This window comes from Mustelus asterias, chromosome 1 (genome assembly GCF_964213995.1).
Source record: "Mustelus asterias chromosome 1, sMusAst1.hap1.1, whole genome shotgun sequence".
NCBI classification, from domain to species: domain Eukaryota; kingdom Metazoa; phylum Chordata; class Chondrichthyes; order Carcharhiniformes; family Triakidae; genus Mustelus; species Mustelus asterias.
Genome location: NC_135801.1, coordinates 20,629,076 through 20,654,733, shown reverse-complemented (window position 1 = coordinate 20,654,733; position 25,658 = coordinate 20,629,076). Strand labels below are relative to the sequence as shown.

Sequence of the window (25,658 nt, the reverse complement as noted above, 5' to 3'; positions counted from 1 at the left end):
TCTGCATTATCTGCATATCCCTTGACATCATCAGTATCCAAAAATCAATCTGTCTTGAACATTCTCAACAATTGAGCTTCTGCAGCCCTATGGAGTAGAGAATCCCAAAGATTCACAACCTCTGAGTGAAGAAGTTCCTCCTCATCTCAGTCTTAAATGGCTTGCCCCTTATTCTGAGTGCATGTCCTCTGGTTCTAGACTCAGCAGCCAAGAAAAACTTCATATCTATATCTACCCTGTCACATCCTGTAAGAATTTTGTAAGTTTCAATGAGAACCCCTCTCATTCTTACGCCAAAGAATACAGGTCCCGTTTCCTCAATTTCTCTTCATAAGACAATCCCGCTATTCCAGGGATTAGTCTGGTGAACTTCCGTTGTATTTGGTCTAAGGCAAATATATCTTTCCTTACATAATATGACCAAAACTACACACAATACTCCAGGTGCGGTCTCACCAAGTCTCTATACAATCGCAGCAAGACATTTTTACTCCTGCACTCAAATCTCTTTATGATGAAGGCCAACATACTATTTGCCCTCCTAATTGCTTGCTGTACCTACATGCTAGCTTTTAGTGACTCATGAACCGGGATACCCAGGTTCCTTTGGCCATCAACACTTCCCAACCTCTTCTCATTTAAGAAATATTCTACCTTTCTGTTTTTCCTACCAAAGTGAATAACTTCACATTTTCCACATTATTTTCCATCTGCCATGTCCCTGCCCTTCACTTGGTCTTTCCAATTCCTTTTGAAGCCTCCTTACATCCTCCTCACATCCCACCTATTCTTGCGCCAGTTCAGCAAATTTGGAAATTTTTTTTTAATATACTTTTCCAATTCAATCAAATCAAATCCAATTCAGAGTCTCAACAAGTTGAGACATTTCAGATCCAGGCTGACAAGACAGGGCAAGCGACCAAACCACCCTGTCCTGGGCCTGATCTACATGAGCCAAGCTGATTGGAGAAGGGGGAGGTTCCTCCTCCAAGACATGGGCTCATTTGCATCTTAGCCAAAAGGCCGAGATGCCGCTTTTAAAAATTGCTTCATATGAAACACATGAAGCTTCAGTGTAACCTAATGACCTCAACCAAGTGCAGGCGATCCATACTACACTTGATCTTAGCCAAAAGGCCGAGAAGCGAGAAGCCAGTTCAGCAAATTTGGAAATATTACGTTTGATGTCCACATCCAAATCATTGATAAAAATTGAGAATAGCTGTGGCCCCAGCACTGGTCCTTTTGATACCCTACTATTAACAGCCTGCCAACCTAGGAATGACTCATTTTTCCTACTCTGTTTTTTGTCTGTTAACCAACTATCAATCCATATTACCCTCAATCCCACGTGAGCTAATTTTCTTAATTAATCACCAGTGTGGGACCTTGTCAAAAGCCTTCTGAAGACCCAAATGCACCACATTCATTGGTTCTCATCTATGATACAAATAGCATTGTCAAAAAAAACCTGATGTGGAGATTGTCAAAAAAATTTTGATTGTCAAAAAAAAATGATTGTCAAAAAAAACCTGAACAGGTTTATCAAACATTTCCCTTTCATCAATCTGAATCTGCCCAATAATATTATTATTTTCCAAGTGTCTAGTTATCATAGCCTTCAGAATAGATTCTAACATTTTCCCTACTACTAATATCAAAGTAACAGGTCTGCAGTTCTCAGCTTTCTCTCTCCCCCCCGCTTCTGAAATAGTGGCATTACATTTGCTACTTTATAATCTGTAGGTACCTTTCCAGAATATGAATAATTTTGAAAGATAACCGCCAATGCATCCATTACCTCTATAACCATCTTCTTCAACAGTCTGGAATGCAGCTTACCCGGTCCAGAGAATTTATTAACCATTAATTCAATTAATTTTGAGTATTACCTCTATATTAATTCTAATAGCCAGCAAAACCACATCCTGTGAAACATAAAAAGCATTAATAATGTTCCAATTGGAATTCAGTCTGCTTTTCAAACCTTAAATTTGTTTACCAACTCCAGCATATATTTGAATCTGAGTATCATCTCTGAAATAATACTGCAGTGATGATTGTAAAACAAGTTCAATTCAAGACATGTTTGATAGGATTAGACCAGTTATATCCCTTTGTTTCATTGAGAAATTAAAATCTCCATTTACACTAATAAATTTTAATCTAAAATCTGTCTATTTCATTGTAACAGATTAATTTCTGAGGTGTTGCATTATAAATTGAAATTAGACTGGTTATTTTTGTCTCTAGGTTTGAATTCAAATCCAAGTCCTAAGTGAAAGAACAGAGATCTGATTCACTGATCTACTTAGCTTCCAGCTAAAGAATAATGATTTTCAACTTAACTGTAGAACATAAATAGTTTGACAACTCATGATGCTTCTTTGGCATCATTCTAGGGTTTCCACCTTATCAGAACCTGGTGGGTAACTTGTCTATTAAAATCAGGATGATTGATCTGCCTTGATGTATGTAGCAATGAGTCACAGGTCACTGAGAGGCCAGATATTGTGAAGTGGCTCTTCTCACTGGTCGCATAGCTACCTATTGTTGAGTCATCTGATGGCAATGATCTACCCTGCTAAAGGCCTTTGGCTCTCGTTGAAATTACAGGGTGTCTGCTTGTCCGGAAGAGGCAAGTAAGATTTGTTCAAAGTGACAAGATTCTCTGCACATGAAATGATGGACATTACAGATGTAATCATAGATAATGGCTCTGGGTTCTGCAAATCCGGGTTAGTTGGTGACAGCCTTCCAACATCAGTCATACCATCCATTGTAGGTACCTTCAAAGTCAAGGGAAACACACGCGAAGCATCCCACACAGAAATTTATTTTGGAAAAAAGGCTCTAGCTAAAAGAGGCAGTGGGTGCTTAAAGTACCCAATTGAACGTGGTAGAGTAATCTCCTGGGAACTTTTAGAGAAGCTCTGGAAGCATGTTTATACATCTGAACTTCATATCAAATCAAAAGACAGACCAGTTTTGATGACAGCTGCTCCACTGACATCTTTCTTTAACAGAGAAAAGATGGCAGAAATCATGTTTGAATGTTTTAATGTGCCAGCTATGTATGTGGCTATTCCTGCAACTTTAGCACTCTATGCATCAGGACGGACTAGGGGAATAGTCCTAGACAGTGGTTTTGGATTAACTGACGCTGTACCCATTTATGAAGGCTACTACCTGCCTGATGCTGTCAAAAGACTCAAACTGGCTGGAAATGATATCACTGAAAACATGAGAAGACTTCTAATAGAAAGTGGACATAATATTCCAAATACAATCCATAAGGAAACCTTTGAAAACATCAAGGAAACAATGTGTTTTGTTGCTCTTGATCCTCAGCAGGAGAGCAAAAATCAAACAGATGACATTCAACAGGAGTATACCCTCCCTGATGGGAATCTGATTACAATCCAAAAGGAACTCTTCAAAGCACCAGAACTACTCTTTACAACCTCCACCATAGGACTGGAAGAACCTGGAATTCATAAATTGATCTGTGACAGTATTTTAAAATGCGATAGAAGCTTGAGGAAAGATCTATTTCGCAACATATTACTATCTGGTGGTTCCACCCTCTTCCCGGGACTGGAAGAAAGATTACTAAAGGAGATTAAATTCCAAGTTCCCAGTGGATTACCAATCAAAGTTATTGCACCACCAAACAGGAATAATTCTGTTTGGATGGGTGCCTCAATTTTGACTAGTTTGACAGCGTTTAAGGATATGTGGGTTACTAGTAATGATTACAGAGATTATGGGCCAGCTATCATTAACAAAAGGTGTTTTTAGGAATTACTTATGTGACCGTTTGATTAAATTTTGACTGCATAAGATCAATACTTTAATAAATAGTCCAAAACCCATACAAATTTTGTTTAATGGTCAAACATGAGAAATTTAGTTTACTTTTGAGCATAATCTGACAACTTGTAGCTTACAGTGTGTATAAAGGGGTTCAACTCCAGCCCTATGGACTTCGGAAATCAGATATGATGTCACACTGGAACAGTGAATCAATGCAAAAGTGCCTTTCCAGGCAGTCTTCCTCCACATCCCTCAGGAATTAATTGGTCCTCGACTCAGAATTTAGACTGCAAGTTTACCATTTGGGTGAAGTTGAAATAATTTAGTATGAAAGGTAAACTTGCAGTCTAAACGTATATTTGATTAATATCTCAACTGCCAGCAATAAAATAGTACTGCTGAAAGACAAATTTAAACTGAAGATTATTAATTTAGTTAAGTTATTGGTGTAACATGAATTAGATAAAATTAAAGGCAGTGCTTTTCAGTATTTGCTCATTTAAGAAACAGGTGCACAAATATGATTTTAAAATTGTTTGTAGAGTATGAAAACTTTTCTGACCCAAATTTTTATTAAATATAAAAAATTATTAAAATTTCAGAATTAGAAAGAGTTGGGTAAAAAAAACATTGCTGTTTGCCTCTTTTCAGTTCCTAGATCATTTCTGATTATACCAAATCCAAACTGAATGAATGGGAGTTCTACAAATTCTCACAACTTCCTCGTATAATCGCAATCTTATTACAATCTAAATGATAAGATGGTGCTCTGAAATGCACTGAAATCAACGTCCATCCTGTTTTTGGATATCCAGAGTAGAGCTGTGTAATATCTTTATTATTTGAAATTTCTGTAACATACAATCTGTAACCTCATAGCTGTGCATACTCCCACTCTACCATTACCATCAAGCCAGGGAATCAACCCTGGTTCAATGAAGAGTGCAGGAGGACATGCCAGGAGCAAAACCAGGCATACCTAAGAATGAGGTGTCAACCTGGTTAAGTTACAACACAGAACTACTCAAATGCCAAACAGCAAAAGCAGCTTGAGTTAGACAGAGTTAAGCGATCCCACAACCAACGGATCAGATCTAAGCTTTGCAGTCCTTGCACATCCAGTCAACAAGCAGGAAGAGGAAGCTCCAGAAATAGGCCCATCCTCAACGATGGGAGAATCCAGTACATAAGTGCAAAAGACAAGGCTGAAGCATTTGCAACAGTCTTTAGCCAGATGTGCCAAATCAATGATCCATTTTGGCCTCCTGTGGTCCCCAGAATCAAAGATGCCACTCTTTAGCCAATTCAATCCACTTTATGTGAAATCAAGAAATGGCTGAAGGCATTGGATACTGCAAAGGCTATGGGCCTTGACAACATTCCAGCAACAGTACTGAAGACATGTGCTTCAGAACCAGCTGTGCCTTGAGCCAAGCTGTTCCAGCGAAGCTATAAAATTGACATTTATCTGGCAATGTGGGAAACTGCTGCCCAGTATGCCCTGTTCACGAAAAGGACCCAGTAAGTCCTGTCCACAAAAAGGACAAATCCAACCCGGCCAATTCTTGCCCCATCAGTATACTCTTTACCATCAGCAAAGTGATGGAAGGTGTAGTCAACAGTGCTACCAAGTGGCACTTGCTCAGCAAAAGCATGCTCAATGACACTTAGTCCAGCTTCCACCAGGAACGCTCAGCTCCTGACCTCATTACAGCTTTATCCAAATATGGGCAATAGAGCTGAATTTAAAAGGTGAGATGGGAGTGATTGACCTTGATAAAAAGGTAGCATTTGACAGTGTGTGGCATCAAGGAGCCCTAAGTGGAGTCAATGGGAACCAGGGTGGGGTGGAGGAGAGGGTTACTCTCCACTGATTGGAGTCTTACCTAGCACAAAGGAAGATGGTTGTGATTGTTAGAGGTCAATCACTTCAGTCCCAGGACATCACTGCAGGAATTCCTAGATGGAACCATCTTAAGCTGCTTGATCAATGACCTCCACTCCATCATAAGGTCAGAAGTAGGGATGTTCGCTGTTGATTACACGATGGTTGGCACCATTCACGACTTCTCAGATACTGAAAGCAGTTCATGTCCATTTGCAGCAAGACCAAGACAATATTCAGGCTTGGACTGACAAGTGGTAAGTAACATTTGTGTCACTCAATTGCCAAGCAACGGACTATCTCCAACAAGAGAGAATCAAACCAGCTCCCATGACATTCAATGGCATCACCATCGCTCAATGTCCCACTATCAAGATCCTGAGAATCAATCATATAAATAGTGTGGCTACAAGAGCAGGTCAGAGATTGAGAATTTTGCAAAGTAACTCACCTCCTGACTCCCCAAAGCCTGTCCACCACCTACCTACAAGGCATAAGTCAGAAATGTGATGGAATACTCTGCCCACTTGCCTGGGCAAGTACAACTCCAACAGCAATCAAGAAGCTCTTGACCACAACATGCAGTCTCTCCCCATTTAAATATTTTGCTTTTCTATTCTTCTCACTGAAGTGGACAACTTCACATTTTCCCACATAATGGTGTGACCAATCCCTTCATATTGTTTTATCTCAATCCGTATGGATTCTGTTTCTCTATTTTGGTTATGTCTTTTCTTGTCATCGTTATTTCTGATTAAAACAGCTATTCCACCAATTTTCCTCCTTTCCTATATTCTTTTAATACATTAAAGCCTCCAACATTTAACTGTCAGCGCTGCACAATTCTGCAACATCATTTGTTATTCTTGTCTATTTTCAGATTTCAAAAATCCACTGTTGACCCTTCTTGTCTCTATTTCCAAATTCAATTTCCTTTGCAAAGTCCTAGAATCAAGTTGTTGCTTACCAAATCCATATCTATTTTCCCCTCAAGTTTGAACATCTCCAATCTGTATTCCACTTCTGCCACAGCATTGAAACGGCTCTAATTAAAGTCACAAATGGTACAATATGTTACTGTGACTGTAATGCAGCCTTTGGTATAGTTAATGACATCATCCCACATTAGTGTTTCTTCTCTGTTGTCCAATAGAATGGGGTCTGCCCTCCATTCATACCTATTCGCTCATAGCCAGAAAATCTCCTGCAATGGCTTCTCTTCCCACTCCCACACTTTTATCTCTGGTTCCACATGACCTTCTCATCTACACTCACATCTTGGTGACATCAGCCAAAAACACACAATTTCTGTGTGCTGACAACACCCAACTCTATCCAAATGCCTTCTTTCTTGAATCCTCCAGTATCTGTGTTGTCAGATTGCTTGTCAAGCAGAATAAGCAGAAATATTCTCCAATTCAACCCAGAGAAGATAGAGGGCGTGTGTCCATGCCCACCTCCTAAAGATGAACCAAACTCTTTGCAACCTCAGCTTATTTGACTGCGAGCTGACCTACTGGTCCTATATTCACTCCATTGTTAATATTTCCACCGTCACTCTGTCCCTGCTTCAGCCCATCTATTGTTAAAACCCTGACTTCTGTTAACCTCAGACTCAACTATTCCAATATTCTCCTGGCTAGTCTCCCATCTTCATATAGCTTAGCTGGCCCCCAAACTTTGCTATCTGTCTTAACTCACACAAAGTGTGGAGAGAGAAGAGGAGAAAAAAAAGAGGGGGAGAAAATGGAAGGAAGAATTGCTTGACTTAAATGAAAGAAGATGACAACCATAGCGATAAAATCCTGATGTTCCAATTGGTATACTAAAAATCAGGCTAGGTGCTTGGGATCTCATTGCAGTGTCAGCAAAAGGATGCATTCTGAAGGACTGCACACCAAGGTATGCATTAAAATTAGTGCCAAAAGCCATTACACAATTTGAGATGTTGTTGGTTCAGTTGAAATACCAAAACAATGAACTTCGAACTTTTTCTTGTCTTTGGCCTCTTATTAAATGAAGAATTGGGTACCAGGTAATGACCCCCAAGTAGCACTTTTAAATTAGACAATTAGTGCTAGGCCATGCACGCTAAAAGGAACCCACTTAAGCCTCTGCAATTGGTGTTGTAGTTGTCCAGGGTATTCAATGCCAATCAAGAACTATCAGCAGTAGACTAACCAAGGTGGCTCATCATGGCATAGATCAGAACTGATGGTGTCAGCAGGACTGGATAGGGTTAGAGTGACATGCTGCAGCTTGTGGAACCAACTGCATCAGGTGTGAATTCAAATCCCCCACCAAATATGTCACAGCTTTGGTGTCATATTTAAACTGATGGAGACTGGTGGCTGCAATGGAAGATTTTCAAATGGCAGAAGCCTTGAATATGAAGTTTCTTTTTTCTAAAATCCTGCATAGTAAAGAAATTTTAAGGTTGATCCAACAAATTCTGCAAGTCTTTGGGAAGTACTTGTATAATGAAAGGCTTAGAAGGCTTCTTGCATCTAGAGACACAAGGTAGGTGAAGCCCAGCTTTGCATCTGTCTGCATAGCTTGCATTTCCTGGAACAGGTCCCTAGCCTAAAGCCAGAGGTTGTAGTCCGGAAGGCACCAATCTGCATCAAGCATGGCTAACCAGGAGACACTCCTGCTCTTACCACACACCATAGGTGCACTGGAAGGATTTGCATGTTAATAATTAACTTGTTTGGCTGCATTATGAATGTGCCTTTTATGGACATGAAGTCCTGGAATGGGACTCAAACCACTGCACCACAAGACCTCCTCAGAATGAAACCTCTCTGGAATAATAATCTTCATTCCTACTGCTACCAGCATTTATATAATGCCTTTAAATGTGGCAAAATGTACCAAAGTGTTTCACAACAACGTTAATCAAAATTTGACACTGAGTCACAGTAGAAGCTAACAGGCCAGATAACTAAAAGCTTGATCGAAGAGGTAAGCTTTAAGGAGCATCTTAAAAAGGAGAAAGATGTGGAGAAGCACAGAGATTTAGAGGGAATTTCAGAGTTTATGGCTGAGATAACTGAAAGCACTGTCCTGAGTAGTGGAACAATCAAAATATTGGATGTGCAAGATACCAGGATTGGAGGAAGGCAGAGATCTCGAAGACTTATAGACTGGAGGAAGTTACAGAGATTGGAAGGAATGATGCCATGCAGAGATTAAAAAACAAAGATGAGAAATTTAAAATTGCGAACGAGGAGCTAATTAGGGTGTATAGGGTGACAGGTGAACTGAGCTTTGTGTATGTTAAGATAGTGACGGCAGCATTTTGGATAAGCTTATGTTTATGTAGTATGGAAGAGGGAGGCCAGCCAGGAAGGCAATGGAATAATCAAGTCTAGAGGCAACAAAAGCAAGGATGAAGGTTTCAGCAGCACAGTAGCTGAGGAAGTGTCAGAGTTGAGCAATGTTACAAAGATGGAAGTAGTGTGAAGTTAGTGTACCTTCAAGAAAGGTTTTTTTTAAAATCATGATCTTTGCAGCTCTCACAGCTTCAGTGTTTTCTTAGCTCACAGCCTCAGCTGATGTCATTTGTTGCCGGCTTGTCTGGAGATATCCTTTTCTTGCTGCTGAAACCAGGTTTGTTTATTTTTACTGGGATGTTTATGACTGCATTGTTAGGAGGAAAACTGGTTGGCAGGTCAGGTGACAGGAGCTCTTTCATTTTCAGTTCTGAGCTTTGAAAGGGACAGCAAGCTGAAAAGAAGTGTCTCTCTCTCTCTCCCTGGTTTTGGAAATTCTACGGGTTAGCTGAAAGCCTTCCTGGAGTAGAAAATCTGCTGTTGGTGGCTTGACCAGAGTCTACCTGGGGTTCTGGGAAGCTGTTCTGACTTCAAACCGTTCTGGGTGTGTCAAGAGGACTACTAGAACTTACAAGACTGAGAGTTCTCAATTCTCCAACCAAAGGACTCAATTCCAGTATCACATGAGCATTAGACTTTGCTGTGTTGAACTTATTTAATGGGTTTTGTTTATGGGATTGGTTTTTATATTTGTTAAGGGTTGTATCGTGGTTGTTTTTAAAGGTTAATCAAAAGAATTATAATTATTTGAGACAGCTGGATGTTATAATGGGGTGACCAGATTTTTCAGCTGGAGGAACAAAATAGGTCTTCCACTCCCTTATTTTTCTTGTGAACTAAACATTGATGCGTGGATTGGTCGCACTTAATGTATGATTGAACTTGCGTTCCTGAAGTGGTCTTTGTCATGCTGTGAAAGGAAGTTTTAATTGCGACATTAAAAGAATAGCTGTCGCAATTGACTATGGTAACTTTTCAAAATGTTCCAAATGAGAGAATTTGATGCCATTGTTGAACGCAACCAGTATTGGATTAAGAACATAATAATATATGTTAACTATATTCTTAAATAAAAAAGAGCTTTGAAAAAAAGCTCCCTAGTGGGTCATTTGAATCATATCTGAAGTGAAACACATATGCTTATCCTAGCCAAATTCAAGATGCAAAACTTATGATCCAGGCGGGCTCCACAAAATACTTTGAAGTTTCTGACCTGAACCTTAACAGCAGACAGTTTTGGTGACGGAGTGAAGGTGGAAGCTTATCTTGGTCAAACACAACACCAAGGTTGCAAATGGTCTGTTCAGCTTTAAACAGCTGCAGGGAACAGGGATCATGATGTGGCCTGAGTTTGTGGCAGAGACCCAGGACATTGGCCTTTGTCTTCTCAGTATTTAACTCAAGGAAGTTTTGCTCATCTAATACAGGACAATTCCTTTTTCTGTGCAAAGAAATAACTTTAAGTTATTCATCTTTAGATCCAATGCATATCTTAGTGATCAGAGCCATCAAAACAGCTGTCTGATGATGCCTGTGACAATCACTACGAGAATCTATGCCCAATTGCACTAAGAATGGTAAACTACAATTAAGTGCACAGGAACAATTAAACCATTTAAAATAGGAATTGAACAACCACTAATCTTTAAATTATAAATATAATTGGAAAAATATATATTTTTAATCGTATGGCACATTCTTTTATGGTTATATGAAAGTTTCACTGAATGTTGCAGCATGTTTTATACAGAACAGTAATAAAAATCACAAGGCACAGCTACCTTGGTAAACACAAAACATGGAAGCAGAAAAGCCCAACAAGCTTCATCCTTTCACAAGTTATTTACAAGCCAATCTATCACTCACTCACCATATTAATATCCTGAGAAATGAGGCTGCAAAGCTACTCTCCCAAAAGGTAAATGATGCCAAATTCCAAGATATCTATTTACTTTTATTATCATGTTCTTAATCCAATACGGGTTGCGTTCAACAATGGCATCAAATTCTCTCATTTGGAACATTTTGAAAAGTTACCATAGTCAATTGCGACAGCTATTCTTTTAATGTTGCAATTAAAACTTCCTTTCACAGCATGACAAAGACCACTTCAGGAACGCAAGTTCAATCATACATTAAGTGCGACCAATCCACGCATCAATGTTTAGTTCACAAGAAAAATAAGGGAGTGGAAGACCTATTTTGTTCCTCCAGCTGAAAAATCTGGTCACCCCATTATAACATCCAGCTGTCTCAAATAATTATAATTCTTTTGATTATAGAATACAATTCAGTCTGTCTGTGGATCAGTCTTACACAAAGTTCCTACCATTCCTAAATTTGTCTTTCATGGCTTTCCTTTGTCCCATTATCATAGTTTCATTGCACTGGACCAACCCTGTACCCCCATCACAAAACTGACCAGTTTGCTTAGAGTTTCTGAATCCAAATTACTTGCATAAATTGGGAATTAAATAATGGGCATCCAAGTGCAACGATTAGGGCAACAGCCACCTCTCAAGTGGAAATTTGTGCAAAAATGTTGGTAATGTCACTTAAGCCCCTCTGGTACAATTTTGGCAATTTATAGCTTGTTTTTAGTGGCACTAATGCTAAACAAGAAGCAAATCTTGTAAAAATAAAACGTTTCCATTTCTGGCACTTGATGTTTCCCTACCATAGCTGGTCTTTCTCTACACCCCAGCTGTGACTGTCGCACTATATTCTGCATTCTTTCCTTCCCTTCTCCCTTATGTACTCCATGAACGCTATGATTCGGCTGTACAGCGTGTGAGAAACAATACTTCTCACTGTAGCCCAATAGATGCGACAATAATAAATCAAATATGGCTTAGTCAGGTCCAGGAGAACTAGGAATGTAAAGGTCTCTTCACTCTACCTTAACAAGGTCCCTCAGCCCAAGTTTTGAAGTAAACTCCTTACTGCACCAGGATGAATCTACTTCCATTTGCCAGACCAGGCATCCTCATATCTCAAATCAAGATAGAGAACCAGTATAGTTTTTGTGCTCTGGACTCCAAACTGACTAAAACCAAGTTGGAGGCTGCGTAAACTCATTTCACATGAATTACAGCTGGTGCAATCGTGAGTTTCAATTCTGGTTATCAGCCTCATATGAAGGACTTCATCAAATACTTTCTGGCATTGTTTAAATTATTTTATTCCCCTGTTCATTACTTTGGTCACCTTTTCAAAAAAACTCAAATCAGATTTGTCAGACATGATTTATCTTATGATCAACTGAAAGTTTATGGTATTCAGTCACTCCAACTCAATTAGAAACTCTATTAATTTCCCAATAACGTTAGACTAAGAGGTCTGTAAAGTTCTCTGGTTTCCCCCTCTCACATATCCCAAATAAATTCTAATCTAAATTAACTGTACCTGAATCTAAAGAACTTAGGAAGATTACAGTTTGGGCACCTACAATTTTCTCAACTAGTTATTTTACCCTGGATGGAAACCATTTGGGCCTGGGGATTTGTCACGAGTTATTTTGTTACTTTTTTAATCTTGAAGTCCTTGCCCCTGATTCAGTACAAGTTTCCTTGGGATGTCTGCTATGCTGACCTCTTCCTCTTCTCCAAATACTAGCGCAAAGTAATTCTTCAGTATATGTGCCATTTCTTTATTTCCATCAACAATACCATTAATCTCAGTTTTGAAGGGGCCCTGCATTACTCCTAACCACTCACCCTCTTTCTCTTTAAGTAATTGTAAAAGTTGCTTGCTGACTTTTATATCACTTGCAAGCCTCTTTTCATACTTTTTTTTAAGCTCTACTTTGTCATCCTTTGCTGTTTTTTCCAATTCGCCAGGATCTCTGCTCCTTTTTTGCATGCTTTTTCTCAACTCTTCTGTCATTCATGTTTGGGTTTTTATTTGCCAAGTGTGCTCTTGCCCCTTAGGAGTAGAGACTAGTTGTGTATCACCTTAAATTCCTTTTTGAACATCTACCTCTGGTCAATCATTTCATCCATTAACAGGTTTGCCCAAACAAGCAAAACTACGTAATTATTCTGCTTTTATAGCTCCCTCTCAGATAATATCAACATCAGTTCACAATATCTTCCAAACAAAACATTTGACATCAACATCTCCTGGTTCCTTATTTGATCCCCCAACCTTACATCACCAAATTTCAGCTAGCTGAAGTCCACCTCCAATATTCTTAGGGAGTTTTATCTGCAGTATTCATGGAACCGGAGAAGCAAGACAGATCTCAAAAGCTCAACTGCCTAGAGCCACAATGCAGCTCCAGCTCAGTGACAAGTGGACAATAGTCTCTGCTAAAAAAAATGGCATTTTTACATCCCAGCACTGTACAAATCTATGTCCATGTAGAAGCAGATAAAATATTAACAACTACAATCGCTCAATCTGCCTCCAATAGACTCTGACTCATGTTTTTGTGTCAACAGTTTTTTTTTCATCAAATCATCTTAATTCTCTCACAAAGCCAACTATTAAAGATTGATATTATTCTCAGGCCAGTGATCTTGGACTAAGCAAATTTCCTTCAGAATACATTAGTGATGTCATACGCATGGGGTTCTGCAACATTTGAAGCTTTTATCCAATGACAGAAATGTACAGCTGCGAGCATAACTTTCTCACAGAATGGTAATATCCAAATAAGCAGCACATGGCAGACAAAACATATTTAACATTGCATTGATTGGGAAGGGCAATAGTAACATCTTTCACATTCCTAAACACATCATCTGATAGGAATTCCTCTCTTACCTACATCCTCTGGGTTCTCTCTCTTCCCATCACAACTTTTCTCATCTACAGTATCGTTAATAGATCGCCTGTGTTGTTGCAGAGGAGACAGAGGCTGCACCATTATAATGACTGGAGCATTATAATCAGGCAAGACACAATAGTACAATATCTCTTATGCTGCAAAGAAAAATGATGAGTCTATAATCATTTGAAACCCTCATTATTACAACCTATTGAGAAAATTGAGAACATCATATAATTTGTGAAGTGCAAGAGTATTCATAATTTTAATGGAATACTGCTATTAAATTCAGAGACAGACACTAAATTGTGGGGTGGAACTGGAAATCTTGGTCCAAAATAATTTATTTCCTTCATTACCTAGAATGCTGCAAATTGCACTCCATTGTGTCAATTGATGGGGTTTGAAAAGGGTGAAAAAGCTTTGCCTTGAGAAAAGATACACCATCAAGTTCAAGTAGCACAATTGTATAATAATTTCTGAATAAAATGGGCTTGACAAATATAACTTTACAAATAGAGCTAAATCCTGCATCTTCCAGAGAAGGTTTGCCACCAAAAAAAAAACATGGGTCAGATTGGGGGTGATATTAAAAAGTTGATATTTTAGAGAACTGAGCAGAACAAATTGCTTGGTGTCTGGGAGGAACAGGGACTGGGTTCTATGTTATTACTGACACTCAAAATGTGAGTGAAACCTGTTAACAGACAATTTTTACACACAACAGAAGGTGGAATTGCAAGCAATTGGGGATAGAGTACTAAATTGGATTGAGGATTGGCTGAATGACAGAAAGCAGAGGGTCGGGATGAATGGGTCCTTCTCTGGTTAGTGAAATGTAGCTAGCGGGGTGCCGCAGGGCTCAATCCTCAGATCTCAACTGTTTACAATCTGTTTTAAGGATCGGCAAGCGGGGACAGAATGTAACATAGCAAAACTTGCAAATGATACTAAAATAGATGGAAAAGCAGGTAGTGAAAAGGATATAAAGATTCTACAGACGGATATAGATAGGCAAGGAGAATGGCCCAAAATTTGGCAGATGGAGTTTAATGTGGATAAGTGAGAGATTATTCATTTTGGCAGAAAAAATAGAAAGGCAAATTATTACCTAAATGGAAAGCAGATTCAAAATGCGTCTGGGCAGGGGGATCTGGGTGTCCACGTTCATGAATTGCAGAAAGTCAGTATGCAGGTGCAACACGTAATAAAAAAGGCATTATGTTGACATTTATTGCAAAAGGACTGAAGTATAAAAGTAGAGAAGTGTTGTTGCAGTTGGATAGAGTGTTGATGAGACCACATCTGGAGTATTGTGTCCAGTTTTGGTCTGCTTATTTGAGGAAGGATGTGGTGGCATCGGAGTCAGTTCAGAGGAGGTTCACCAGATTGATTCCGGGGATGATGGGGCTGACGTATGAGGAGAGATAAACAGTTTGGGCTTGTACTCGCTGGAGTTTAGAAGGATGAGAGGAGATCTGATCTTATATAAAATTTTAAAAGGGATTGATAAAGTAAATGTAGACCAAATACTTCTTCTTATGTGGCAATCTAGAACAAGAGGTCAAAGGTATAGGTTGCAAAGCAGTAGATTTAAAATTGAGATGAGGAGGAACTACTTCTCAGAGGGTGGTGAATTTGTGGAACTTGCTACCCCATAGCGTGGTGGAGTCTGAATCACTGAATGGTTTCAAGGAAGAGATAGACATATTTCTAATAAAAAAAAGGGAAAAAGAGGGATATGGGGAACAGGTGGGGAGGTGGATTTGAGACCAGGAAGAGATCAGCCATGATCTGATTGAATGGCACAGCAGACTCAAAGAGATGAATTTGCCTACCTCTGCTCCTAATTCCTATGTTCCTATATCTGAACAGGACAAATAACTTGGACCACTTTCATAGTGAAAAAGACCAAATCATGCATTTTCTTAAGAGCTTGGATGGCCCACAGGAGATCACTGGGTGCTCAGCTTATACACCTGCTCAACACTGAAAAATATTAGGAAGAAGAATAGAAACAAACTGAAAAATGAGCAAAACTCAAGAATCACACCTGAGTCGACAGGCCTGTGAACAAAGTATATTGATCTGTTTTTTTGGCAATTCTGAGACTAAAGTAAAGAATATTTGTTATAAGTTATTTACATTTTTATGTTTGTAAGGTTACATTGTTTTATTTGGAAGCAAAATAGCTGGTCAAAATAGTCAAGGAAAAAAAATTATTCAAGCATTTTGATCTGTTGCTTTCATGGTAGTTGCCAAATGCTGATTGTTAGTTTTAAAATCACCTTTGAAGAACTGCAAATGTTTGTAAAGAGAAATAATGATTTAATTAAAACAGTTTTAGAGCATGGAGTAAATAGTGCTAACTAGTTGGTTACAATCATGATTTTATTTTATTGACCTAGAGACATACGCCCATGCCTGATAATATTTTCTGCCTTATAGGCACACCTACGTCAGACTCCTATTTATTGACTACAGCTCAGCCTTCAACACTATTATTCCCATGAAACTCATCTCCAAACTCTGTGGCCTGAGCCTCGGCACTTCCCATTGTGACTGGATCCTGAACTTCCTCTCAGACCACAAGTAAGGGTAGGCAACAACAACACCTCCACAAACATCCTCAACACCGGTGCCCCACAAGGCTGTGTTCTCAGCCCCCTACTATACTCCTTATACACCCATTACTGTGTGGCCAAATTCCCCTCCAACTCGATTTTCAAGTTTGCTGACGACACCACCGTAGTGGGTCGGATCTCAAAACAATGACGAGACAGAGTACAGGAATGAGATAGAGAACTGGTGCGGCAACAATAATCGCTCCCTCAATGTCAAAAAAGGAAAGAGATTTTCATCGACTTCAGGAAGTGTAAAGGAGACGGGGATGAAGTAGAAAGGGTCGAGAGCTTCAAGTTTTTAGGTGTCCAGATCACCAACAACCTGAGCTGGTCCCCCAAAGCCGACACTATAGTTAAGAAAGCCCATCAATGCCGTTACTTTCTCAGAAGACTAAGGAAATTTGGTGAGCTACGACTCTCACCAACTTTTACAGATGCACCATAGAAAGCATTCTTTCTGGTTGTATCGCAGCTTGGTATGGCTCCTGCTCTGTCCAAGACCGCAAGGAACTACAAAAGGTCGCGAATGTAGCCCAATCCATCAGGCAAACCAGCCTCCCATCCATTGACTGTCTACACTTCCCGCTGCCTCGGCGAAGCAGCAAGCATAACTAAGGACCCCACGCACGCCAGACATTCTCTCTTCCACCTTCTTCCTTTGGGAAAAAGATACAAAAGTCTGAGGTCACGTACCAAGCGACTCAAGAACTGCTTCTTCCCTGCTGCTGTCAGACTTTTGAATGGACTTACCTTGCATTAAGCTGATCTTTCTCTACACCCTAGCTATGACTGTAACACTACATTCTGCACTTTCCCGTTTCCTTCTCTATGAACAGTATGTTTTGTCTGTGAAGCGTATAAGAAACTATACTTTTCACTGTATGTTAATACATGTGACAATAATAAATCAAATCAAAACAAGTGATGAAATGTTTTATCATAGACATGAACTTGCATTTATACAACCCCTTTTTTGTCCTCAGGATGAACTAGTTACTTCACTACCAAAAAAGTGCTTTTAGTATGGCCAATAATGCAGCAGCAAATTTGCATATTGCAAAGTTCCAGGGACGACAAACTATAAAATCAGATAATGGGTGGGATTCTCCAATCTCGTCTGTGCCCACCCACTGCAAGTGAAGTTGGAAAATTTGACATTCCAGCCAAAACTCCATTTACTGCAGCAGCATGGGAGAATCCCAGCCTTGATTGAGGTTGGAGGTTTTGGCGAACCTGTTTCTGTGGTGTTGACTGAGATATATATTTTATAAGAGTTTTAACAACACCAGGTTAAAGTCCATCAGGTTTATTTGGTAGCAAATGCATATTTGGTAGCAATGGCATTTGCTACCAAATAAACCTGTTGGATTTTAACCTGGTGTTGTTAAAACTCCTACTGTGTTTACCCCAGTCCAACGCCGGCATCTCCACATCATATATATTTTGGCCAGGGCATCGGGAGAACTTCCTACTTTGATTTGAATAGCATTACTGGATATTTTATGCCTATTTGAGAAGGCAGGTAGTGCTTTGACTTAGGTGTTACCCCAAAGATTGCACCTCTGGAATTGCGGATAGCGAAGAGCATTGTCGGACAATACAGCAGGATATAGATAGGCTGGAAAATTGGGCGGAGAGGTGGCAGATGGAGTTTAATCCGGATAAATGCAAAGTGATGCATTTTGGAAGAAATAATGTAGGGAGGAGTTATACAATAAATGGCAGAGTCATCAGGAGTATAGAAACACAGAGGGACCTAGGTGTGCAAGTCCACAAATCCTTGAAGGTGGCAACACAGGTGGAGAAGGTGGTGAAGAAGGCATATGGTATGCTTGCCTTTATAGGACGGGGTATAGAGTATAAAAGCTGGAGTCTGATGATGCAGCTGTATAGAACGCTGGTTAGGCCACATTTGGAGTACTGCGTCCAGTTCTGGTCGCCGCACTACCAGAAGGACGTGGAGGCATTAGAGAGAGTGCAGAGAAGGTTTACCAGGATGTTGCCTGGTATGGAGGGTCTTAGCTATGAGGAGAGATTGGGTAGACTGGGGTTGTTCTCCTTGGAAAGACGGAGAATGAGGGGAGATCTAATAGAGGTATACAAGATTATGAAGGGTATAGATAGGGTGAACAGTGGGAAGCTTTTTCCCAGGTCGGAGGTGACGATCACGAGGGGTCACGGGCTCAAGCTGAGAGGGGCGAAGTATAACTCAGACATCAGAGGGACGTTTTTTTACACAGAGGGTGGTGGGGGCCTGGAATGCGCTGCCAAGTAAGGTGGTGGAGGCAGGCACGCTGACATCGTTTAAGACTTACCTGGATAGTCACATGAGCAGCCTGGGAATGGAGGGATACAAACGATTCGTCTAGTTGGACCAAGGAGCGGCACAGGCTTGGAGGGCCGAAGGGCCTGTTTCCTGTGCTGTACTGTTCTTTGTTCTCTGACAATGAAGCATTCCCTCAGTACTACACTAAAGTAGTAGGCTAGATTAATTATGTGTCCAAGCTTCTGGAGTCGGGCCTTTTGGTTCACAAACAAGAAAATATGAGGGAAAAAAACTAATTGGTTTCTCTAGACTGTCTCATACTGTTGATACAACATCGACACTCCCATCCAAAACTATCTCACAAAACCACACGATTAAAAATCTAGGCCAATTCAGGGGCAAAATCTGAAAAATTCCCCATTGAATTCTTTAAGGAATCAAAACTTTGACATGTTACACTCAGACATGTTTCAGACCTTTTATGTGCCATCATGATCTCCAGCCATAAGCAAGTCCTGTTTATCTAAACTTTGAACACTCCAATCAAACTATTAACCTTCCTTCTCTGTTCTATTAAAGCAGACCAAGCTTCTTTACTTTCTCATAACTAAAATCTCTCATTCCCAGCACCATAGTAAATCTCTTCTGTGCCCTCTTAATGGTCTTAGTGGAATTAGGGAGCAGCACAGCCATGAAGTGATTTAAATACAAGCATGGGGAATTCAAAATTGAGGCTTTGAGAGACAGGGAGATTTAAAGTACGTTAACAAGAGCAGGAATTATTGGGTGAGTGGGACTTGGTGTGGGACTAAATATGGGACCAACAGAGTTTTAAATGATCAAGGAAGATCTGGTGCAGTGGCTAAATCAGTTGCACATTAGATACTGATTACATTTATGTCACTTGGACTTGAGGGAAATTTAGATGGAAGCCATAGAAGCCACAACATTAATAAGGGTAGGAGTGTCGGGGAGAGCAGGTAGGCAATTAATTCAGAGGGAAACCAGGCAAGGAAAGCTGAGATAAGATTCAAATTACTGACAATGAAAAGTTATTCATTGTAGAACTTAATGGAAGAAATAAGGGAGTATTCTCAAGGCCTTAGGAAGTAGTACACAGTGGGAGTTTCATAGAATCCCTCCAGTACAGAAGGAGGCCATTCGGCCCATCGAGTCTGCACCGACACCAATCCCACTGGCCCTATCCCCACTTAGGTACCCTGCTAATCCTGCTAGCCTATTACATCCCGGGACACTAAGGGTTAATTTAGCATGTCCAATCAACCTAACCTGCACATCTTTGGACTGTGGAAGGAAACCGGAGCACCCGGGGGAAACCCACACAAACACGGAGAGAATGTGCAAACTCCACACAGTGACCCAAGCCGGGAATCGAACACGGGTCCCTGGAGCTGTGAGGCAGCAGTGCTAACCACTGTGCCACCGTGCTGCCCAAAAAGTTTAAAGGAGTAAGGATGAGGGGAAGGTGGCATGGTGTTCAAAAGAGGAAACAATGCCAAAAGTAATAGGTGGAAAACCAAGGTTTCACTTAGTAATGAAAGGCCATATGCCACAACAGCCCTGGCCTTTTGGCTAAGATCAAGTGTAGTATCGACATGCTGTATTTGGTTGAAGTCATTAGATTACATTTTAGCTTCATTTGAAGCAATTTTTAAAAGTAGCATCTCGGCCTTTTGGCGAAGATGCAAATGAGATCAAGCCTTGGAGGAGGTGCAATGCCTACTCCAATCAGCTTGGATCATGTAGATCAAGCCCAAGACAGGCGAGAGCCTTGTCTTGTCAGCTTGGATCGGGAATGTCTCACTTGTTGAGACTCTGAATTGGACAAATAAAAAAAAATGCCACAACAACAGTTTGAGGAGGCTTCAGGAAGGGAAAAAGGTTGCTATTTATAACTCAAATTTCAGTCAAAGCCACAATGTCATTGCAATCATCCACAAGACGTTTGTGGGTGTCAAGACTCCTTTCTGAGAGTGAATTAATATTCTGAAGGGAGATGGAAATACACCTTGATTTTAACAAGCTTCCCAAGCAGCACCTGATAAAACCATCCAAGAGCTATTTGCACAATAGGTATTGCATTTCCTTTATCAACAGGCGTTATTACGTAAGCAAAGAACTAGATTATTTTTTCTCAGGTGCAATTTGCATTTTATAAACCTGTACCCCCTGTTGTCCTTAATTAAGTAAGAAGTCTCACAACACCAGGTTAAAGTCCAACAGGTTTATTTGGTGGCAAATACCATAAGCTTTCGGAGCGCTGCTCCTTCGTCAGATGGAGTGGAAATGTGCTCTCAAACAGGGCACAGACACAAAATCAAGTTACAGAATACTGATTAGAATGTGAATCCTACAGCCAGCCAGGTCTTAAAGGTACAGACAATGTGAGTGGAGGGAACATTAAACACAGGTTAAAGAGATGTGTATCGTCTCCAGACAGAACAGCTAGTAAGATTCTGCAAGCCCAGGAGGCAAGCTGTGGGGGTTACTGATAATGTGACATAAATCCAACATCCCGGTTTAGGCCGTCCTCATGTGTGCGGAACTTGGCTATCAGTTTCTGTTCAGCGACTCTGCGCTGTCGTGTGTCGTGAAGGCCGCCTTGGAGAACGCTTACCTGAAGATCCAAGGCTGAATGCTCGTGACTGCTGAAGTGCTCCTCAACAGGTAGAGAACAGTCTTGCCTGGTGATTGTCGAGCGGTGTTCATTCATCCGTTGTCGTAGCGTCTGCATGGCTTCCCCAATGTACCATGCCTCGGGACATCCTTTTCTGCAGCGTATCAGGTAGACAATGTTGGCCGAGTTGCAAGAGTAGGTACCATGTACCTGGTAGATGGTGTTCTCATGTGAGATGATGGTATCCGTGCCGATGATCCGGCACGTCTTGCAGAGGTTGCTGTGGCAGGGTTGTGTGGGGTCGTGGTCACTGTTCTCCTGAAGGCTGGGTAGTTTGCTGCGGACAATGGTCTGTTTGAGGTTGCGTGGTTGTTTGAAGGCAAGAAGTGGGGGTGTGGGGATGGCCTTGGCGAGATGTTCGTCTTCATCAATGACATGTTGAAGGCTCCGGAGGAGATGCCGTAGCTTCTCCGCTCCGGGGAAGTACTGGACGACGAAGGGTACTCTGTCCACCGTGTCCCGTGTTTGTCTTCTGAGGAGGTCGGTGCGGTTTTTCGCTGTGGCGGGTCGGAACTGTTGATCGATGAGTCGAGCGCCATATCCTGTTCTTATGAGGGCATCTTTCAGTGTCTGGAGGTGTCTGTTGCGATCCTCCTCATCCGAGCAGATCCTGTGTATTCGGAGGGCTTGTCCATAGGGGATGGCTTCTTTAACGAGTTTGAGAGCACATTTCCACTCCATCTGACGAAGGAGCAGCGCTCCGAAAGCTTATGGTATTTGCCACCAAATAAACCTGTTGGACTTTAACCTGGTGTTGTGAGACTTCTTACTGTGTTCACCCCAGTCCAACGCCGGCATCTCCACGTCCTTAATTAACTCATGTCTGCTTGCTAAGCGAGAATGAATTTTATCCCATATTAGAACTCTTAAAACTTACTCTACACGGATCTATGGTTACATGCAACCCTTTCCCCAGATGAGGTGTTACAAAGACAACCTGGAAACTCTTTGCATGACTTTCATATTCAAGGCAACTTTCAAAAGATTATCGTCTGTGCTATTACCTCTCTTACTTTCCTCAACTACATGTGCCATCAAAGAATCCACCACCAAACCAACAAAAACACTGTTGGGCCCTCCTAAAACTGTCCATTATTTCAGGATCAACCTGGGTTGTAAATTTAATATCTGACTTTCTTTTTCATGGAAATTGTCATCTTAACTCCCTCTCTCCTGTCCCCTCCACCCTCACCTCCAACAATAAATGTGAGAAACTCACGGACTTCATTATCATTAAGACCAAGATCACCTGATCAGCTGTGACTGCCGTTTCCCATCCCTTTCACTAGCCCAAGCAGGCAAACTTCCTCTAATGCTTGCCCCTACACTAGCCATGAACTTGCATTTTTCATGAGTTCCTCTCCCGTTTCCCCTTACTGAGCTCATCTTGTCCCCGAGATCCACTTCCTGCTCCTTCAATTCCCACTAAGCCGACAACCGCCCAACGTCCCTTCTTTGTCCACGTTAGCAGATATTGTTAACAACTTTCTCTCTACAGGTGTCATTCCTCTCCCCGTTAAACCCAGCTTCATCACCCCTCAAACCATAACCCACCATCACATCTCCAACCTCCTTTTCCTCTCCTAAGTCCTTGAATGTGTTGTTGCCTCCGAAATATTTCCATACTTAAATCCTTACAATCTACCTCAGAGATATCTACCTCTTCCACAGTACCAGAAAACTCACATCAAAGTCACAGATGATACCTTATATGAATGTTACAAAGATGCATCTTTTCTCCTCATTCTTCTCAGCCTGTCTGCAGCCTTTAACATAGTTGACCTCACTATTCTCCTTCAAAGCTTGGGTGGAATTGTTCTCACCTGGTTTAATTCTTATAAAATTACAGCAAGGGAATCACTTGAAATAGCTTATCTTTCTGCTCCTGTAGCTGACCTCTGGTGTCCCCCTGTAATCTATACTTGACCCACTCCATCTGCATGCTGCTTCTTAGCAACACCATCTGAAACATCCAATTTTGCCTCACATTCACCTCTCTGGATTCATCCACTGTTGCTAAACTATTTGACTGCTTATTGGACATCCAGTACTGGATGAGCAGAAATTTCTTCCTATTAAATATTGGGAAAACGGAAGCCATTGTTTTCGATCTCTGCTCGAAACTCCATTCTCTAGCTACTGATTCCATTTCTTTCCCCAACAATGGTCTAAGACTATGCCAGTCTGCTCGCCACCTGTCACTTTTAACCTCAGGATTAGCTTCCAACCTCAGTGGCACATCACAAAGACCACCTATTTCAACCACCATAACATCATCCTAGTCTCAGCTCATCTGCTGCTGAAATCCCCATCTATGCTTTTGTTATCTCTAGATTTGACTATTCCAACAAACCCCTGGCTGGCCTCCGCATTCTACCTCCCATAAATTTGAGGTCACCCATAACTCTGTTGCCCATGTCTTAACACATACCAAGTCTGATCACTGACCTACATTGGCTCCTAGTCAAGCAACATCTTGATTTAAAAATTCTCCCCTTTGTTTTCAAATCCCACCATGCCCTCACCAATTCTGTAACCTCCTTCATTCCCACAACTCTCAGATGCCTGTGGACTTTTAACTCTGGCCTCTTGTGCAGCTGCAATATTAATTGCTCCATCAATGGTGACCACGCTTTCCAAGCTCTGGAATTCCGACCCTAGTCATCTGATCTAATATACCTAAGTGGCTCAGTGGCATATCTTGTTTAATAATGCTCCTGTGAAGTGCTTGTCTTTATCAAGGAATCAAATGTTATCCAGATCATGGTGACAGAGGAGCAAACTCTGTCATTAGAAGAGTTCAAAATTGATACGGTGGTGGTACTGGATAAATTGTGATACTTAAAGTTGACAAGATACCAGGAGCAACGAGAGATGCATTCAAGGATATTGAAGGAAGGAAGAGTAGAAATTGCAGGGACAGTGGCCATAATCTTTTAGTTTCCTCTAGTCTCAGGGGAGGTGCCAGAAGACTGGAAAATTGCAAAAATTATGCCCTTGTTCAAAAAGGTTTATAAGGATAAACTCAGCAATTACAATCAGTTTAACTTCAGTGAGAGGGGAAACCTCTCAAAGCTATTCGGAATAGAAAAATTGAAAAATGTGGGTTGATTAGGAAGAGGCAGCATGGATTTATTAAGGGAAAATCATGTACAACTAACTCATTGGAGTTTTTTGAAGAGGTAGGAGAGGGTTGTTGAGGGTGCTGCTATCGATGTGGTGTACGTGGACTTCCAAAAGGCAGTGGAAAATAATAAAAAAAAGACAGTGCTGCACAACAGACTTGTGAGAAAAGTTATGGCAAATGGAATGAAAGGGACAGTCGCAACATGGATATCAAATTGGTTGAGTAACTGGAAACAGCAAATAATGGTCAATGGATATTTTTGGGCTGGAGGAGGATTTGTAGTAGAGTCCCCAGGGATCGGTATTGGACACATACTTTTCCTGATATTGATTAGTGATCAAATCTTGATGTGCAGGGAACAATTTCAAAGTTTGCGGATGATTGGAAACATTGAAAACTGTGAGGAGGATAGTGTAGGACTTCAAAAGGACATTGACATGTTGGTGGAGTGGGCAGATAGGTGGCAGATTAAATTCAATGTATAAATTGTGAGGTGATTCATTTTGGAGGAAGAACATGAGAGACAACATAAAATAAGGGATACAACCCTAAAGGGTGTGCAGTAGTAGAGAGACCGGAATATATGCGTGCATAAGTCATTAGAGGTGGCAGGACAGGTGGAGAGGGTGGTTAATAAAGCATCCAGTATCCTAAACCAGTGGTTCCCAACCTTTTTGTCATGGCACATCACCATACTACAAAGAAATATGAGGCACACCTCCTATTTTCTCTAAACTGCCCTCTAGCAAAGACTTTTTGGTGCGATTTTCAGCCCACGTTCACCATCAGAGAGAACAGCAACTCAGGGCGGAAAATGCATAGAGAGAATTGGAAACGCGGGTTTCCATGTTTCACTGTGGAAGCCAAAAATGTAATTACCATGATAATAATGCTGAGCACGGATAACTTCAGTTTTAGCTATCGCAAAACCTATGCCATTGACTTGGAAAAATGTAAATATTACAATATTAATGTAAAGTGTATGAGGGGAACCTTCATTTCCTTAAAAACACACTTCACAAATAATTTATCCAGTTCACAAAAAGATTTAATATTTTGAACCAGTCATCAACATGAATGTTGACTGTTTCCTCCACAGATGCTGCCTGATTATCTGAGTTTCTCCAACATTTTTT

General features: G+C 40.8%; 2 protein-coding genes across 8 annotated transcripts in view; one reads left to right on the top strand and one right to left on the bottom strand.

The window, feature by feature from the left end:
* kiaa0232 (KIAA0232 ortholog) overlaps positions 1-25,658 on the bottom strand; it is a 107,661-nt gene that overhangs the window by 76,186 nt on the left and 5,817 nt on the right. For 3 of the 6 annotated variants that reach the window (XM_078210235.1, XM_078210277.1, XM_078210252.1), the window contains one exon: positions 13,804-13,962. The exons of 2 other annotated variants lie outside the window; for them this stretch is intronic. The gene's annotated coding sequence lies outside the window, so the exon portion shown is untranslated. Of the gene's footprint in view, positions 1-6,668; positions 6,747-13,803; positions 13,963-25,658 lie in introns of all 6 variants that reach the window. One more of the 6 variants, XM_078210259.1, reaches the window with a different exon arrangement.
* LOC144492181 (actin-1-like) lies at positions 2,683-3,801 on the top strand. Of its 2 annotated transcripts, XM_078210218.1 has the most exons (2): positions 2,683-3,274; positions 3,455-3,801. In XM_078210218.1, the coding sequence occupies exons 1-2, from the start codon at positions 2,683-2,685 to the stop codon at positions 3,799-3,801; spliced, it is 939 nt and encodes a 312-aa protein (XP_078066344.1). The 2 variants fall into 2 exon arrangements, with proteins under 2 accessions (XP_078066344.1, XP_078066342.1); XM_078210216.1 differs by having other exon boundaries at positions 2,683-3,801.

What these genes read in the sequence shown, in the direction of transcription:
- LOC144492181 (XM_078210216.1), top strand. Translation starts at nt 2,683, where the DNA reads ATGATGGACATTACAGATGTAATCATAGATAATGGCTCTGGGTTCTGC.